Source organism: Paramisgurnus dabryanus, chromosome 22 (assembly GCF_030506205.2).
Source record: "Paramisgurnus dabryanus chromosome 22, PD_genome_1.1, whole genome shotgun sequence".
In the NCBI taxonomy this organism is placed as follows: Eukaryota; Metazoa; Chordata; class Actinopteri; order Cypriniformes; family Cobitidae; genus Paramisgurnus; species Paramisgurnus dabryanus.
This window is the reverse complement of record NC_133358.1, coordinates 16592706-16612793: the sequence shown is the minus strand read 5'-3', so window position 1 is coordinate 16612793 and position 20088 is coordinate 16592706. Positions and strand designations below refer to the sequence as shown.

General features: G+C 38.6%; 1 protein-coding gene across 1 annotated transcript in view; it reads left to right on the top strand.

Annotated features, from left to right (window-relative positions):
• The first annotated feature begins 435 nt into the window (after positions 1–435).
• kcnb2b (potassium voltage-gated channel subfamily B member 2b) overlaps positions 436–20088 on the top strand; it is a 120204-nt gene continuing 100551 nt past the window's right edge. Inside the window, exons 1-2 of the mRNA XM_065294951.1 lie at positions 436–843; positions 1813–2507. Of these exons, the coding sequence (XP_065151023.1) occupies positions 1929–2507 (579 nt within the window). The 5' untranslated portion in view covers positions 436–843; positions 1813–1928. The remainder of the gene's footprint in view (positions 844–1812; positions 2508–20088) is intronic.

Genomic DNA, 20088 nt, shown 5'->3' with positions numbered 1-20088 from the left:
TTGTTTCAATACAATTATCTAAACATCCTTAGGAAACAAAATTATATAAGATTTTATGTATTGCTTTCAGAGTAATCTAACAAAACTTGCTGTTTGCCGGTGGGGTAAGAAATAATCAAATTCAAACAGAAAAACAAGATTATATTTCTTACCCCACTGACAAACAGCATTTTTTTTGTTTTAGGCAATGAAATAAAGACAAAAATGCTTGTGTCAAGAAAAAATATATCTTAAAGGACGTTTAGATATGTTTAATAGAAATGAGTAAGAAAATGAGTGCATTCTTATGGATTTATGATCCAGAAATATCCCATTTTAGCCCACATCTGATTTCTCACTCTTATACGCTTGTGCTGGTCCACTGAACTCTCAAAGAGAGCGAAAGAGAGTCCTTACTGAAGTTGATCTGCTGGTGCCCTTGCTGATGTACAGACCAATCCAATTAGGTTTCACCTCTAGGCTGTGATGCAGATCATGCTTCACCCGATCTATACTCACACACACGCACGCACGCACAGTGTCACTCTGCAGTGCGCTTCACACACAGCGCGCGCACCCTGCGCTTTTACGCGTCCGACATCTGCAGACATCCAGCCTCACCATATCAAGCCATCGATTGGAGTAGCGATCTCTTTCAGTTGCAGACATTTTCCGCTGCGCTCTGAGATCTTTTCATCTTTAACAAAATGTGGAGGAGTAGAAAATGTGCTCAGTGATATCTGATGCTTCCGTGGCAAGCTGGGAATCTTAAACGCCGGGCGCACAGAAACCCGCAGCCGCGTCTTTTCTCCCGTTTGCGCACTGAGCGGTTTGTATATGCAAAAGGTGGTTTGCCTCCGTAAGGTAAGAAATATAGTTTGTTGCGTTCGGCAAAACATTGTTATGACAAGTCGTAATAGCCGATCACTTGTTTGAGTGGAAAAACCGAGAAGTGGTTTGAGGGTTTTACGACAGATTATAATTTTTGGGTAAAGAATGCAAACGATTTGGGAAACGTGAGAAACAGTTTTGATAGATGAAACTGGTGCGTTTGACAGATATTATTTTAAGAGAATAAAGGCGAAAAGTTATAGAAGTTTTGGGTGGGATATTACTTTATTGCCTTGGTATATTAACTTCTACTTGATAATAAGATAAAGTACAGTAAGGGGATTGTGTAAAATGTATTGGAAAGAGAGACTTGTGCTGTTCTTATGGTGACTAAAACTGTTGCATCTTTGCAGTTCCTCTTAAAGAAACTGTACAGTCAGTAAATGTTATTCTTATTAATTGAACAAACAACGGTGTTTTGTGGTACTAGGGAGAAATGTAAATAAAAGAGAGAGAAAAGAAATAAAAGGAGATTTGCATGTTCTCCATCATCCATGTTTATCTGCTCATCATATCGGCTTACAATAGACTCATAACCTTGAAATAGAAGGCCCATGATGAATATTGAATGTGATAATGTTTGTTTTAATCACTTATTCTCTTGTAACATTATTCCTAGATTACACTGCGGTCAAGTATACAAAAGCTTAAGTATGTTCTTGATTCGATGGTGTCCTTAAGTTTGTGACATGTAAATCCAATTTAATGCTGCCATTTCATTTCGCTCCAGAAGTACTTAGCTAAACACTTACTACCTAATACATCCTCAGGGAATCTCAAAGGACATAGTTACCAAAATAAATGTAAACTGTAGTTTCCTTGCATACGGTATAGGCACACTGTACATGCAAGTTGCAAATATAAGGTGTCTGTGTGAAAAGTAATAATTTTGACATTATCAATATCATCAGATATTCCAGTCTTGCTCTTTTTTGTTTCCAGCCATGGAGGGACTTGTCTAAGGAGGACCCAACATAGTCACCGTTTAACAAATCCGTTCTGGTCTGGTGTTTGTTCCCCTCCCCTTTTGGTAACTTCCGGCTATCTCCTCGTACACAATGGCAGAGAACGACGGCCTAGGGGTCCCGAAACCTGGGGGTAGATCCACGACGCTTCCCCCCGAGCCTATCGAGATCATCCGGACAAAGGCCTGCTCCAGAAGGGTCCGCATCAATGTCGGTGGCCTCAACCACGAGGTCCTGTGGCGGACCTTGGATAGGCTTCCCAGAACCAGGTTAGGCAAGCTGAGAGACTGTAACACGCACGAGTCGCTGATGGAAGTGTGCGACGACTACTGTTTGAACGAAAACGAGTACTTCTTCGACAGACACCCGGGCGCGTTTACGTCCATCTTGAATTTTTACAGAACTGGAAAGCTTCATATGATGGAGGAAATGTGCGCCCTGTCGTTTGGACAAGAGCTCGATTACTGGGGCATCGACGAGATCTACCTGGAGTCTTGCTGCCAGGCGCGATACCACCAGAAGAAAGAGCAAATGAACGAAGAACTGAGGAGAGAAGCTGAGACTTTGAGAGAAAGAGAAGGCGAGGGGGAATTTGATAACACCTGCTGCTCGGACAAGAGGAAGAAACTTTGGGACCTCTTGGAGAAACCAAGTTCCTCGGTTGCTGCTAAGGTAAGGTGTTGTGTTATACAAAGTCTGTTGGTAGGGTCTTCACTGGTCATTACTTCTTCACCTAAACCAGGGGTCCATAGACATAAAACATAGGATTTTCTTATGTGGTACCTCAAAGATGGTAGATGACAGAAGGCATACAAGATATTACAATTTGTGCATCCCTGCGTTGGCTAAAAAAGTCTTGAAGGACTCTGATAATGTGCAGTTAAAGTTATTGTATTATTATTGATATTGCATTATTCCTCTTCAAGTGAGTGGAACAGCGGTTGCATACATATCCCTAATTGAATATTTTATGCCTATAGGAAAAACTCAGTGTTTGGCAAATCAAAAGTGACAGTAGCTTCAGCATCAGGGAATCCACTGGAAGGCAAATTGCAAGAAATGAGCAGAGGATCAGTGTTGATGTAACAATGCAAAATTGCTTTTAAGGGCAATAAAAATAAGTTTGATGCTGAAGAAGTTGTTAAGAAGCTGGCGAGCACTTTCGGTCTGGTGGAAGGCCTTGTTTGGCCGACATGAATCAAGCAGCTGGCACTGGTTGTCAGTTCTGTCGAGAGCAATGTGTGAAAGAGCAGCCCTGCTCATTGAGTCATAGTGAGCGTGTATGCCATAAACTTGAACACAGCTAACACCATGTCCTTGATTGCCATATTTTCTATGCATATTTAGTGCTTGATGAGTTTTTCTTGTGTTCTTTCTACCCTTCAGAAAGGTCCTAATATGTACCATTTAGGTATAGATATATATATACATTGGGTACTTTTTGTATCTATTTACCATCTTTTACATTCATTTGATCAATCATTGTATCTGCACACATTGCAAGTACAAGTATGGTTTTATTCGCTAAGCCATCCATTGGCCTGGGGAGGAGGGGTGGTTGCTGATGAAATTCAATCACTGATAATTTACGGGGAGCATCCAGGATAGAGTTCAGAGCAGGGTGAGATTATGTTTCACGTTTGCGATAATATATCATAAAAACATCCCCTTAAAGCACGACAGAAGTACGAGGCCACATGAATAGTCAAAAAAAAAAAAAAATACAGCGTTAAACGTCCCACGTACATTTTGTGCCGCAAACGCAGCATCATTTGTTTTGTTGGTCGTTTCCTCCACCTATATGGGAATCATGGGTTATTCAATTTCAGCCTGTGTCCGCCCATTTAATTTATGATACAGGCTTGTGATGGAAAGAGCAGGAAGATTGTGGTAATTCAAAGAGCACTGCCTGTTTCCTGCACTGGGTGTGTATTAGAAGGGTTCAGCCAGTCCGTGTGGTCTGTGAACACTCTGTGGTAATGCCTTGATTTACCTCACAGGCAACAGAGGGGAGAGTCATTTGTGTCTGTCAGGTTCTGTTAAGGCTTTGTAAATAGCATGCACAAAGAGAGGCAATAACATGCTCAAATTGTTTTGTTTGTACTGTATGCGAGCCAAATTGCGCCGCGCGACCGAGCGCTTCCACAGAGATTTTAATCTGCATTGCTCTTTAGCACTTTAAGCAGTTTGTATGAGGGAAGCCTATTCACTGTATATTTACAGGAAATCCTTCAAATTAAAATACAGGCGCAATGCTGAGCCAGCCGTTTTAAAGGAACTGCTCGCTCATAAATGAAAAATCTGTCATTATTTCCTCACTCTCATGCCATTTCTTTGGCGGGACACAAAATGAAATATTCCATCGACTTCTTTTTTACGTAATGAAAGTGAATAAGTTTTGGTTTCTGTCGAACACCATCAAAGTTGTTCATAGGATTGTGCATTACATTTTTCCAATACGGTATCTCCTGTTGCTTTCTAATAAGATATGAATAGCGATGTCTTGTTAGTAAATCGATCTGATTTTTCAATTAATCTCTTGATGTAGTTCACCGGTCTGAATAATCTGTTTTCAGGTTGATAATGTGGCTGATCTGTGTTTTCACTGCCCAAACAATCAGCTCTCGTGAGTCACGGGTTTACGCATTTGGCAGATGCTTCTTTCCAAACCTACTTACAGCACATTTAATCTGTGCTTTTTTAACAGTATGTGTGTGATTAAACCTATCAGTCAATATTGTTGTCTACAGTGTTGGGGGTAACGCATTACAAGTAACAATCATTACGTTATAATATTTAACGCATTACCAGAGCTCAAAATTTTTGTGATTAAATATGCAATTTCTGAATGCAGAACTTTTCAGTCATAAAAACACATGCAAGGCCTGAAAGAGATCAAGCCTCAGCCAATAAAAAGTGACTAAGGGGCTGTTTACACTTGGTATTAAGATGTGTTTTTATCGATCGGATCACAAGTGGACGAGAGAGACACATTACGTTTACACCTGGTATTTAAATCTGTCTCTTTTGTCCACTTTCGACCGCTTCTTTCCTGAATACTTTGAAGGGACGGTCTGTGGGCGGTGGGCGAGTCTCTCTGCTGTCATTCAAACGCGAGCGGGAGTAATTATGAGTTTATATGGACGCCAACTAATATTATGTCGGAGTCCGCTGCTTGTTTAACAAGTAAACATGCTGCACAGTGTTTTGTACGTTTATATGTTGGAGGTTTCTCTGAATTTCAGCGCAATTGATGAAATTGGATCGCGCAACTTTTACACGCTTTCAAAACGAAACTACGGAGATCAGACGCTTTAGTTTTATCAATGAAAGGCTAAAAACCTTGCTGTTCACCGTATGTTTATGCCAGAAGTCAAAAAAAGACGTAAAACTTGTGTTTAATACCTCAGATTAGATAAATGGGCGGAGAGAAGGCGGTCGCGTGTGGCTGTTCGAACGCATTCAACCACATTTGCGTTCCGCAACTCCAAAGCGATCCAATCGAAAGTGGTTTCGACTACCTCTGGGTGTGGTTGAAAGTGGTCGAAAGTGAATGCGTTCAAAACATTTTGAACACCGTTTACACCTGGCATTAACGTCGTCCACTTGTGATCCGATAGACGAAAACGCATGTTAATGCCAAGTGTAAACAGCCTCTAAAAAGTAACGTAAGCCTTACTTTCCAAGAAAAGTAACTAAATAATGCAATTAGTTACTTTTTTGGGGAGTAACTTAATATTGTAATGCATTACTTTTAAAAGTAACTTTCCCCAACACTGGTTGTCTATTCCTTGTAAACCCTATTGCATGCAGTTGTGTTATGATACCTGTCCTTGTAGTGCAGTTGGTAGACCAATGTGTTAGCAATGCAAAGGTCATGGGTTCAACTCCCAGGTAACACACTTTTTTATTGATAAAATGTACTGTACTTGAAGTCACTTTGGATGAAAGTAGCTGCTGAATGCATAAATCAGTCCTTCCAGAAAAAAGAGTTTTTGTAATTGTTCCGGGCAAAATTCCTTGATCTTGCGGCATGTTTTCTTAAAAAATGCGATGGAATATGCGGGATATTTATGCAATTAGAACTTGCAAAAATTGTGGGAACTTGCAAAAACTGTTTTCAGCTTTTGCAGCTTTTTAATGATGTTCACGTCACATAATCACATCACTTCATAACGTTCCCATGGCAACAGGGGACATGGCTACGCTTGTGTGAGGTAAATGCAACATTTTTCAACTTTATGCTAAGATATATGTGATTTTTGCTACGAAAATACAGGGATTATGAAATCATGCATGCCCACATATTTTGCCAACAGAAATCTGCAATTTATGCTGCGAAGTGCTGTGTATTTGAAAAAATGCGGCTCCCGCATAAATATGCGGACTTTTGCTGATTATGCGTTAAATCTTGTGATCGCATAATCGCGTTTTTCTGGAGCGACTGATAAATGTAAATCTAATGGTGTTTCTTATTCCCATGAAACACACTAGATACCGTAATTTGCGGACTATAAGTCGCTCCTGAGGATAAGTCGCATTAATCAAAAATGCATCATGGAGACAAATAAACATAAGTCGCAATGGACGCCACGTCTCATTTATTTCGAAAATTATTTCACACAATCCAAACCAAAGAACAGACATTTAATCTGAAAAGGCAAGTTATTCAACTGAACAATAGCAGACAGAACAGCAGTCTGAATAGATTTCCATACGTTAAAGTAATACAAACAGTTATTTACACGACATAAAAATTACCGTTTATGTTCCCAAAAAATATATAACTGCATAAATACTGCCATAATGTTTGGGTGTGAAGAACAGAAATGCAAACCTATTAAAAATGTGTCTGGTCTTTCCCTGGCCAGTGAAGAAGCATTACATCAAATCACTCTCATACCATTGTGGTACCGTTCCCAGCATGCATGCAGAGATCTCATTACATCTCCTCAGAGAAATCTCCACTAATGTGTCCAAACATTACAGCATCGGCCACTCATTTAGCATGCATCCTTTGCAGGAGACACGGGTTAAAAATGGAAAGGGGATTAAATGACTGACACATTGTTTTGGGGTTCCATCAAAGGCAGTGTTGCATGAGGGCACCGCAGCTTGTTTCTGAGAAAGAGATGGACTGGTGGAGTATATATATGTGTGTGAGAGAGAGAGAGTGAACTCTGGTAGTCTAAGTGATGCCCCAGAATGCATCACTCTAAATCAGTTATCATCAAACATTTACCATGAATAATAAATGTAATGGCCAGTTTGCGCACATTCACACAAACAAACACACATGCACACACAGCTGGATGTTGTGTCGTGGTAATGACTTTCATAGAGGAGAGAGACTTCACCTCAGCTACACCTATAAATAGGCACCTGCTAATACAACTGTAGCTGCAGGTGAGGGTACAGCGCTTTTTCCAGCCAAGGGGATTGTACAAAAGGACGAAAGCTATAGGAAGTCCTTCACGGGACAAACCTGTGCATCCTCGGGTTTGTCCTGTGAAGGACTTCCTATAGCTTTCGTCATCTGTTTGGTAAGTAAAAGTGTTTTTTTTTGTAAAAGCTATATTATTTGTATATTATTTATGAAGACCACATGAATAAATCAAGAAAACGGCTTAAATATTGACACATGGATCATGTGATGTGGAGGAGGTCTTGCATGGATTTAAATGGGGTCATACATCATACATTAAACCATATGTTTGCGTGCATCTGCAATTTTTTCCTCCAGGTGCTAAAGCACATGGATTGCCGATGGGAACAAGCACGTGTCTTTCATCTTGTAGGAGGCAGAGTTAAACAGTCGTTTCGCAAAATGTAAATAGGCATACAAGTGTACTAAGAGATGATTATTTTCCAACCAGATGCATCGCTTCGGGTGCTCTTAGAGAATGCGTCAGTGAATAATTTTACTTATTCATTTGTCTTGTAACCTTCTCGTTTTGTGCCAAAGCTCGTTTTCGAATGCCAAATTTGTAGATTTGAACATTACTGTACATTTTTATGTCTAAGCAAGCATTAGAAATGCACAAATCTTTATAAACCGGTTCAACTGTACTGTATGTGGCAGACCAAGTGAGTTTAATGTTCAAGTCCTTCTTTATCAGTAACATAGAAAAATGTATCATTTCAAAAGACAAATGTACTTATAAATTATATCTTGTTGTGACATTTAATAAACAGTAAAGATATTTGGTGTACTGTATGGTGGAATATATTATCATTAAAAAAAGAAACTAATTTCATGTTACAGCATTACAGATTAACTTATTAATGCATTTGTGTGTGTGCATTAAATACATTTAAATGCCATTAAGCCTATTTAAAGATGCTATAATATCAATCTATGCATTCAAAATGTAATAAGTCTCCAAAGTACAGTATAATACATACAGTTTGATGTTATGAGTGGTAGTGTCTAGAAAATGCATACGTATGAATACATGCAATATGAATATTTATACCAGTTGAATGCTTTATTCTAATTGGTTGATAAATTATTTTTTGATGAACGCACACCTGACCTGTCCAATGTCTTAAAATAACCACCAGAGCAATGTCTTAGCAATGTCTGTGGTATAAGCACAATAACAGACCCCGGTCCTTTGAATTATTTAAAAATAATGCATTTTTATTTTTGAATAATTCAACGGTCCGTCATTCATTATTCCTTAAATGATAATTTCATCAGATGTTTTGCATGCACTGTAGTAAATATCTTTGCTACTGCATATTTACTACACTTATTAGTGGGATGGTACCTTTTAAAAAGGTCCTAATATGTACCACTTTGGTACAGAAATGTACCTTTGAGGGACCAGTATGTACCTCTGAGGTACCAATGTTTCCCTTTGAGGTACCAATATGCACCTTTTAGGTACAAAGTGTACTTTTTCAAGGTACCACCACCCCAGTGACAACTTTTGTGCCTTCTTGTACAAGCGACTGCTGTAGAATTGTGGCACTCAATCACTTGTTTTTACATGTTTGCCTTATTCGTCTTACATTTTAAACTGAAATATATGGCACAGATCTCTCACCACCACGTGAGCTTGCACTTACAGGCTGATTTAGGGTGGGTTTAAATGAACTGTCTTGATTTAAAAGAGTCCAGGCCCAGTTAAAATGAGTGTGAATGGATTTAGAAAAAATATTTTAAGTTGTGTTATGTGGCTACACAACATTTCATCTGTTCATCTGTTGTGTCTGTTAATCACTGGATGTTCAAAGAGCATTTCTTAATGAAACCAGATTGACTTTAAGCACTGCAGTCCTTAAATTAGAGGACCCCTCAGGTTCAGCTGTCATTTGCTCAGCCTCTTTTAAACCGCGGTAGTCTAGTTACATAATACTTTCCACAGAAACCTAATCAGCATAGGCCAACATTTAGGTACCACATCCTAAATCCTCTTTGCTCCGCATTAATAATCAGATAAGAACTCTTTGGATTATGGGTAACATTGGTTCCTTTGGCTTTGTGGTTGGAGAGTGTTTCAATTGAAGGGGATGTTCCAGACACTGCCCTTTGCTTGATATTTAATCAAACTAGCGTATGCTTCACAGTGCTAATAATAATACTTTTAAATACTTCTCTTGCACATTTACAATCATTCAACATCAATTATGGATGTACAGTACTTCACACTTTAAAAAAATGGTCAAACAATGGCTCAGAGCTGTTACTGGGGTTAGTACCCTTAAAAAAGTACCATTTAGGTACAGATATGTATGCATTTGGTACCAATATGTAACTTTGAGGTACTAATATGAACTCTTTGGTACCAGTATGTACATCTGAGGACAACTAGGGACCATTTTTAACCATTCAGGAATTCAATTTATGCCCTGCATATTATTTGATTTTAATCATAAAATATTTTATTAACAATAAATTAATTAAATATTTAAAAAATATATGTTTAAACAAACGTAATGATTGTGAAGAATCCCTTGCATCCAAAATGAACCCGAATGCCTAAGATCAGATTTAAAGTTCAGATGCATGATTTTTTAATGATTTCTCCTATACTAGGCTAATATGCAGATACATAATATGCAAGCTTCTGTAAATTGATTTCTTTATAAAGCGTAACAATGTGAATATTTGGGGTACCTGTTTTTAAAAGCTTTGAGAAGTGTGGATTACACATTTCAGCTTTAACTCTTTCCCCGCCATTGACGAGAAAACGTTTCTGTGCCATTGACGCTTCCCTGGCGAGTTTTTACGGTAATCTGTAATTCCGCTATTATCGCCTAGATGGCGATCTTACCCAATTTATAAAAAACAGAAGCAAAAATTAATTTAACAACATTTTAAACTGTGTGTATGTTTTGATCATCGTTCTGCATCTGATCTCTAACAAAATTCCTTTACAAACATGCAATTATTTCAGCATTTTTGCTCAAAATTTGGTATTTTTAAAAAACCTACCCATATTGAAGAGGTTATAAAAAGAGAACAAATGAAGATAGGATGAAACTTTTTTATTTTCGTTGTGTTTGTTTGAAAGCAAAGGGTCTGTTCTTTTATTTGATATATTTGTATGTTTATATATTTATAAAAGAAAAAACGCTGGTGGGGAATGAGTTAAAAATGTATTTCTATTTGATCTGATCTAATGTTTATTCCGTCATAATAAATAACATTTAAACCAATTTTTGTATACAGTGTTTGACCATGCAGCCATTTTTATTTCGTAAAATAAACCAAACATAAATGTTCTCATCTACAGTAGCAAAGGAAGTGAAAACAAGTGATACAGATGGCAATGTGATTATAAAATGGTACCAGGATAATGCTAAACAAAACAGAGAGAGCAATCAATCCAGATGCAAACAAATCAGTATAAATGACACCGGATATGAAGCAGGCTTAGATTATCTCAGGAGCTTAAGGCATTCAAAGTGATCCTATTTGTTCACTACAGGACAGGAAGACAACACAGAATAGTGAATGAAAAAATGCAAAGTATTGCCTCTTTCTATTGAATTTAACAATTGATCTGCGCCAATGAAATCCATGGCATTTCTGATTTGCGGTTTTAATTATTTCACACAAAACCAAGAAATCAATGAGCCCGGTAATTACAAAGGCATGGCAGGAGAAAAAAAAAACAAGAAAGGAGATTTTTTTACACCAAGCCTGGCAAATATGCTTCACGCTCAGTGCTTTGTTTTAATAGCCCGATAAGAGAGCTCGCTGGCGAGAGACATCAGGACTGTTGGCTGAGGGTCACAACGTCCCCAATGGGCTGCCATGGCATTGCATAGCACGTCTTAATTCGATGTGCTGCCGTGACTGAAGATGGCATATAGAGAAGCAGACGACAGATAAGCACCATTTGAAATGCTTCTTATGCTGGGTAATCTTATAAGATTTTCAAAATGCAATAGACCACAAACATGAGGATAAAAAATGCTAGATTTAACCATTTTGCTCCTATAGTGTGTGGTGTGTCATGATATGTCAAAAGACAGCACACCACACACAAACAGATTTTCAACCAGAGTCTTGACTGTGAACACAGGAAATCTCGAAAAATTTCGCGAGACTTCAAAATAAGCATGGGGGACGATATGCAGGAAGAAATTTCAATGATAGTATTTGGAATAATTTTCACAGAAAATCAAGGGAAATAAAGAAACGGGTTTGGGTGAAGTCATGGAGACAGCGGGAACATGGTCTGTACAAGTTCACTTTGCATCAACTTCACTTTGTGCTGCGCCATGATTGTGTCTTCCATCATCTCGCTTTCTGATTGGATATTGTCTTGTTTCACATGATAATCTTAAAGGATTAGTCAATTTTCTTAAAAGAAAAATCCAGATAATTTACTCACCACCATGTCATCCAAAATGTTGATGTCTTTCTTTGTTCAGTCGAGAAAAATTATGTTTTTTGAGGAAAACATTGCAGGATTTTTCTCATTTTAATGGACTTTAATAGAGCCCAACATTTAATACTTAACTCAACACTTAACGTTTTTTTTTCAACTGAGTTTCATAGGACTATAAACAATCCCAAACAAGGCATAAGGGTCTTATCTAGCAAAACGATTGTCATTTGTGACAAAAATAACAAATATACACTTTTAAACCACAACTTCTCGTCATGTAGATCCGGTCATAATGCGCCAGCTGACCCCACGCAATACGTCATGACGTCAAGAGGTCACAGAGAACGAACGCGAAACTCCGCCCCAGTGTTTACAAGTGTGTTGAAAGAGGACCGCTCCTACGTTGTTGTATGTGGAATGGTACTAATCAATGTCTTTGTGGCAGTTTATCGTTTACAATGGTCCGCAAATGTTCGTTTTATATATGTAACACGTGACCTCCCTACGTCACTACGCATTTACGTTAGGTCGCACTGGACCGGACCTAGACGAAAAGTTGTGGTTTAAAAATACATATTTTTTATTTTTCTTGTCAAAAATGACAATCGTTTTGCTAGATAAGACCCTTATGCCTCGTTTGGGATCGTTTATAGACCTTGAAACTCCGTTGAAAAAAACTGTTAAGTGTTGAGTTAAGTGTTAAGTGTTGGGGTCCATTAAAGTCCATTAAAATGAGAAAAATCCTGCAATGTTTTCCTCAAAAAACATAATTTCTTTTGGACTGAACAAAGAAAGACATCAACATTTTGGATGACATAGTGGTGAATAAATTATCTGGATTTTTCTTTTAAGAAAATGGAATATTCCTTTAAGAGCATGCACGCATTAGTCCTCGGGGTGTCCCCCACCGGATATCTGATCGTAAATATTAAACATGTTTAATCTGTAGAACCATCGAGATAATCAGGACATAGCTGGGATTGTCGGAAGGGGGGAAATCGGCCCAAAATTGATTTTCTTTTGGTGTGTACCCAGCATTATGTTGGTGAAAGCCAGGTTTTAGAAGAACAGAATCCACCAAAAATAACTGTGAAGAAATAACTCATTAAGTGACATGTAATGTACTGTAGATCTTGCATCTGTCAGAAAATCTGTAGATCAGAGATGAAGCACATCAAAGATGGAGAATAGCAAGAGGAAAGCTTTAAATTTGTGGTGAAGTGTTTTTGGTTGAGATAGGAAGGAAACTTGAGAGGCACTTAGGTTGAAAAAAATAGTTTGAGACTTGACTTTAATGCTAGACTTCTATTTATGTAAAACACAAGTTATTTGCTTCTCAACACGTCATGAACAACTGGTGCAGTGTGTGTCTGTTTTGTTTAAAGACATCGATGTTCAGATGAATAAAGCACATATTGTTGAAGGCATTCTTTTTTTGAAAATTTCTAGTTAATTTTTTTAATTCTTTTCAGATCAGTCTTAAATTGCAAAAAATATATATTTTTTCAGCTTCAGTGAAAGCATTAATAATGTTTGCTGGTAAATATTATTTTGACCTGACATGCTGTACTGCCTTAAACATCCTCACCCTCAAGAGGAACAATAAGTTCCCCGTGGCGAAGGCCTTTTCCCTTTCTTTCGCATTGTTCAACACATTGCAGCCGAAATGTGATTCTGCAACTTTTCCTGAGCTGTATTTTTCTCGAGCTGTGGGAAGCAATGAAATCCTGCATGTCCTGTCATCTGTCAGGCATGAGAAGACACGGTGGCGTATTGGCACCTGATGTAGCGCTTATATATTTGGTCGCTAGTCAATCATGTCGGTGATTCAGCCCGATGGTGATTCGTCCAGGTGTCCCCGCTGTGATTGGCCACCTGCTGCTGGTCATTGTCGCGGGGCAGAAGGTGTGCCATATCCTTCGCAAAATGCTCGGCAAAGAGTGATGAGCTAATTGACTTGTGAAAATACCGCGGTAGATGTCGGAAACAGCCCCTCGGGTTGTTTCTGTCCTTGCTGACAAAATACAACAGCAGAAACAGCTGAAAGTGAGAAGGCAAGAAATGAAGGAATACTAATTGACTACATTTTTCACCCCCCCGCTCCGTGAAGAAACCCGGTGTTTGCAGTGTTGCCATGGGGACCTGGAAGGGTTCAGATCAGCCCGGCAAGGAACCTTTTGGGAACCTTTATTATTAAGTGTATATGATTGCTGTGTGTAAGGATATAATATTCTTCAAGTCTCATTTACATTTTTGTGATTCAAATATGACACATTGAGACGTTTGGCAACAAGCTTTAAATAAACAAAAAGGATTATTTACACAGATAATCTGTATAAATCTAAAAACAAAAGGAAGGAAGTGTGAGCGGTTTGTCTTTTATCCTTACTATTTGCATAGCTTTTTTCTAAAACAAAAACAGGAGTGTTCATTCGTGATTGTTTGGCACACACTGAGTGTGCCGTCAACAAAACACAAACACATGCTGCCACAAAGTCCTCGTTTTTATTTTTTTTGTAATTTTTAGGCTAGATAAAAAATTTAGAAAACTTAAAGATGAGATGCAGCAGTTAGCATGCATTACATTTGTTCATTTCTTCCATTTGATAATAGAGATTTGGGAATGTTTTTGGTAATCGCTATACTCGCAATCATCTCTGCGAGAGACCAGACGGTTGCGGGACAGAAAGAGAACAGATGATGATACCCAGCAGCCTCCTCAGACATACTTACACGCCTGTTCATGCTTTCCTGGCACCTACTGTACATGGCCCCATCCACTCTGTAAGCCAGGCCTTCATCTGCCAGGCAGAAACAGTGGTTGAAGGAAATAACTGTTGTGTAAGATAGTGATTAAGAGAAACTCGTTCCTGTTGTTTCTGTGAGGAGTCAACAAAAGGTTTTGAATAGCGAAAGAGAAGATTAATTATCAGGCAGAGAAAAAGCCCGCATGGGAAATTTAGGAGTGAGGAAAGGTGAAATTGTGCCCACAATTGGACAATGTGTGATTGAAGGGTGGAGAGAGAGAGGATGAGAACGATTGAAAGCGAGAGAAAATTAAGATCTCTGGACGGTATTTGTGGTATTATGGTGATTAAACATTTTGACTCAATTTAAAGCAGGGGTGCTCAAACTTTTTTTACCAAGGGCCAAAAATCAAACCCGACTTGCCAAAAAGTAAATGTTGCTTTGATATATTAAAATTAAAGTTGCCCTGGTTCTCCTAATTTATAATTTTCTAATATTTAAAAAATAAATAAGCAAACATTACTCTGTGCATAACTAATGCAGTTTTATTTTCAAAGGTAACTGTTGTGAAAAAAGAAATAATTTTGCCAATCATTTTTAAATGTCCTTTTGTCTGTGTCCCCAGTGGTGTAGTGCAGGGTATACGCAGGTATACGGAGTATACCCACTTCTTTTTTTGATAACATGGGGTATACCCACTTCTATTTAAAAAAAATGGGGGCATGAATTAAGAGTATACCCACTTCTCCAGGCACCACTACACCACTGTGTGTCCCACTGCCGCGACCTCTTCATTATCAGCATATAGTAACGGAGTTCGTTGTGTTTTGTGACGCATGCTATACACCTTCAAGTATGCATGTACATAAAAAAATTTATTCACTTTAATTCCTTGCATTTAATTTCAATGTACATTTTTGTAACGTTTATCCTTTATCCTTATCTCACTTGGCATGATGGGTCAAATTAAAGGTCATTGCGGGCCAACTTTGGCCTGCGGGCCCTAGTTTGGGCACCTCTGATTTAAAGGAATAGTTCACCCAAAAATTAAAATTCAGTCATTTACTTACCCTCATGTTGTTACAAACCTGTATGAATTTCTTTGTTGTGATGAACATAATGCAAGATATTTTTAAGGGATTGTTTGGAACCAAACCGATCAGAGGCACCATTAACTTCCATCAGGGCCGGAGTGGGGCCACTTTTCAGCCCGGGAGTTTCAGGCCCAAGACCGGCCCACTTTTTCCATAGTGTTATTCCAAATTAGCACTTTTTTTAAATTGGATAAATAAAGCAACAGTTCAGCTCTTACTATAGTTTTTATTAATATCATGGTTCAACAAATAAGGTAAAAGTTAAATAATATTTCACTTAAGATAAGAAGTTAACAAAAATATTCCTCTACACTCTAAAAAAGGCTGGGTTACTTTTGACCCATAATGGGTAAATATTGGACAGAACACATACTGGGTTAAAAATAACCCAATGTTGGGTTGTTGTTATGCAACCATGGATTATAATAACCCAACAGTTGGGTTAAAACAACCCAGCACTGGGTCAATTTTAACCCAGCAGCGTGTTCTGTCTAATATATAAAATATATAAATAACCCAGAGTGTATTCCATAAGGAAAGGTTGATAAATTATTAGCATTGCTAATGCTATGAGGCCGATGATTAATGCAAATAGAAATTTTAAAGTCCTTATTAAAAAAGAAAACAATTTGATAAAAATATTGAATACAATATTGGGTAAATGGCATAACAAGTGATTTATAAGCTTTTTTAGGCTGGTCATTTTTTACTGGGAAAACAAAAGGTGTTATAGGGTTGTGAACACAACCTGAGGGTTAAATAACTTTAATTCATGTTGTTTACTCATGGCCTCCTCATTTTCAGCGGGGGACTGCTCGGAAGCTGCTTGCATAATATTTTTAAAGTCTACGAATCGCCATGTATACACAAAAGGGTAATATTTTAACAAAAAAAAATTTTTGGCTTGTAAATAGTTTGACAACGGTATTAGCCAAATAAGTACGTTGCTAATGCTAATCATTACTAGGCTTATTTCTCTTTAAGTTACCTGTTGTCACTTTTGTTTGTCCTCTTGAAAATAAATCTGTAAGTTTGGCACATTTGGCAGCATCCTCCTCCAATGGATTTTTTCTTCAACCTGTGTTTTACGCCCTCCTCCTCTCAGACGCGTATTGTTATGGTAGGGCCGGCCCAGCCTACCGGAGAAAAGTTTTCTTGGACGTGCTATGGACCGAAACAACTCTAATGGAGGGGAGGGGAAAACTCCCTCACATGGTACAACCCATGCAGAGGCTGCGCCCTGCAGTGTCAATGCGAAACGTGTGAAGTGTCATTTAAGAGAAGATAGACTCACTAACGTGACAAATGTAAAAAAAAAAAAAAAACTCTCGACCGGCCCAAAAGTGAAGCGGCCCACCGGGAATTCTCCCGGTTCTCCCGATTACCCACCCCGGGCCTGACTTCCATAGTAGCTATTCTTTTATCCTACTATGGAAGTCAATGGGGCCTCTGATCAGTTTAATTAAAAGCATTCCTCAAAATATCTTCCTTCAGGTTCATCAGATAAAAAATGTATACAGGTTTGTAACAACATGAGAGTAAGAAAACGATGACAGAATTTAAATTTTTAAATAAACTAACTAAGGTTACATTAAGTCACTTACAATAGATCCAAATGGTGCAACGGAGTTAGCAAAGATATATAGACTTAATGTGTGCCTACAATTGTCCCATTTGTGTCCTTTTTATGATTTTTGGGAAAACATAGGAGACAAATTCATGATGAAACATGATTGCGAACTAAGAGAGTGCATTGTAACCAAAATACAATCCATCTTAAACCCCTAACGTGCACTCCTCAGTTTGCAATAAAATACTTTACAGTAAGCACATGTTTTAATTTCTTTTTAAATTGAGGGATGGGGTGGCAAAGTGGTACTGTTGCCTTACAGCAAGAAGGTCCCTGGTTTGAGCCCTGGCTAGGTCAGGTGGGCTTTCTTGTAAAATTTGCATGTTTTTCCTTTGTCAGCGTGGGTTTACTCCATGTACTCTGGTTTCCCCCAAGGTCAAAAACATGCAAGTTAAAGGTGGGGTGCATGATCTCTGAAAGCCAATGTTGACATTTGAAATCACCTACACAAACACGCCCCTAACCCAATAGAATCTGGACTTTCTTTTGATAGACCCGCCCCACACATAGGCAATCCAGGCAATGATGTTGGCCCCTTACTGCTGATTGGCTACAAGTGTGTTTTGGTACTCGGCCTGACTCCCTTTTCCAAAGTATTTTCAAAAATCATGCACTCTGCCTTTGAGTGAATTGGAGATACCAAGTTGTTCCATGCCTAACCTGTGTATGGATTGACCTGTGTATTGGTTCTTGCCATGAAAATAGCCATAGTTGCTAGAATGTTGTGAAGAATAAAGAAAGAAATTGTGGGATGAAAATAAGTAATTAGCATCATGCCATAAAAGTTGATGTATTGACCCCAGAACATTAATTCAAAGTGAGAGAGCAGATGTTAGGCGTGATGTAGGCTTCATTCAAACCGTTACCAACCCTCTAGTGTGTTACACCAAGGGACCCAAGCCACTACAGTCTTTGTGTGGGCCGATGCCAACAACCCTCACAGTTTATTTAGTGTGTGTGCTATTGCTCTCCCAAACCGTGCACTTGAAAAACGGTGCCCTTATCCGGTCTGTGTGATCCATTTGGTCCTTAATGAGCTTAAAGTCCAGGGTGCAGCTAAAGGCACGACATAGACCTGATAGAGGCAAAGACAACTGTCCCTGGTGACAATTTATGGTTATAACAGCACAACTCCAGTTTAACTGACCATTTAATGTCTTTTCTGTGCCGGAGGGTCACTGCAATGTCACATGACAAGGTGCAGATGCCGTGTTTGTGTGCAAAGGATTGTTCTTTCTCTGTCCATTCTGTTAGTCTTTGCGTCTCCTCCTACACGCCTAACCTCCAGGTGCTATTTTTTTCCACACTGCATGTGTTGCCATAGGCTATTTGTCTATATTTAGTTGCTGCCAAAATGCTGTATTTTGACATAGTGATGAAGCACGGCCCTGGGGCACAAATGTCTCAAGGCGGGGCCAACCAGCCCTTCATAAACACAATCCTATCAAGAAATGAACTAAAATGCTTTATTTTAAGCCAATTGGAAATATTTTAAAGGGTTTAAATTGATTGAAATTTAATACCCAGTATTCCAGATAAGGAAATCTAAGGGTAATAGTAACAGCAATCGCTGAATAAACAGACAGCATTGTGTTGGTATTTGGTTAGTGTTAGGTAGTGATGAAAGGATTGGTTTCTCAATAGTAGCTTCCTACCAAACCGTTTCATAGATTTTCCAAGAATTACAGGACAAATGTATAAGCTTAAATGAGTATACAGTATACTGCGGTGGCAGCTGGTGACGGCTCTTTCGAGGGGCGCAAATTCAAATTATGTGTTCGGAGTGTCATGTGTGTTGCTCGTGTTTTCAAAATATGTGTTTGTTGCTTCATGTGAACAATGTGCATCACGTGTTTTGTCAAAATAAGTGCTGCACACGCGTCAAAACCGTACACGCAAGACATTCGCTTAACAGTAAATTCTGATTACGCATAAGATTATAGGAGTATCTGGCAAACGCGAGCGTCTCTTTTATCATAAAACCCTTTACGCGTCTGCAGCAGGCACTTATTTTGACAAGACACGTGGTACACATAGGTTCACTCGACACGCAGAACACATATTTTGAAATGACGAAACCACACACATGACGGCTACATACATGTTGTGACGAACTTCGCAGTGTGCGCCCTCGAAAAAGAAGTCACCGGCCACCACTGGTATACTGTGTGTATGCATATTACCTGTGCCCTATGGAATAATGCAGACTTTTAAATGTGGAAACCACCTTCCATATTCCTTGATTATTTCAATTTATGTTTATTCACATTTGCATGAGTCAGTTTCATATGGCATTTTCTGTCAATCTGGGCTGTAAACCAACATGAACAGTTGGTATGTTTTGATAATGACCTTGATATACGGTTTCTTCTTGTCTCTATAGACAGACCCACAAAATGAGATTCATAGAGTTAGTCTAAAGTAAAATATATTTAACTGTATGTACTGATGTTGTTTTAAAGATGAAAGATCATTTCTGTCAGACCTTAAGGTTACATAATATAATAATACACTACATCCTCCAAAAATCAAAAAATAACTGTGTGGTGAGGTAACAACAATAGTCAAAGCAGGATTTTAAACTTAATCAATGGAGACATGAGAACAATATACAGTAGGATTGGAGTGGTGTCCCATCTGGCTGTGTGTTGAGACCCCCTCTCCCTTCAGTAATCTTCTTTTGCGGTATTAAAAAGTCTCGTACTACAAGTAATTTGGCTGACCTTTTAGGTCAATGTCCTGTGTTGTTTAAGTCTGGTCAGTTCCACAGACTGTCGCAGAGTTCATGAGTTGATGATGGCATTTAATCAATTACAGGGATTCATGCTTAGGAATCTATCTCATGACCCGCCTTTGCTTTTCCGCGTCTCAAACAAAGCTTAAAGAGACCTAATGAGACTGCATTACTTTGGCTGCAGGTTGCCTGAGTTGGC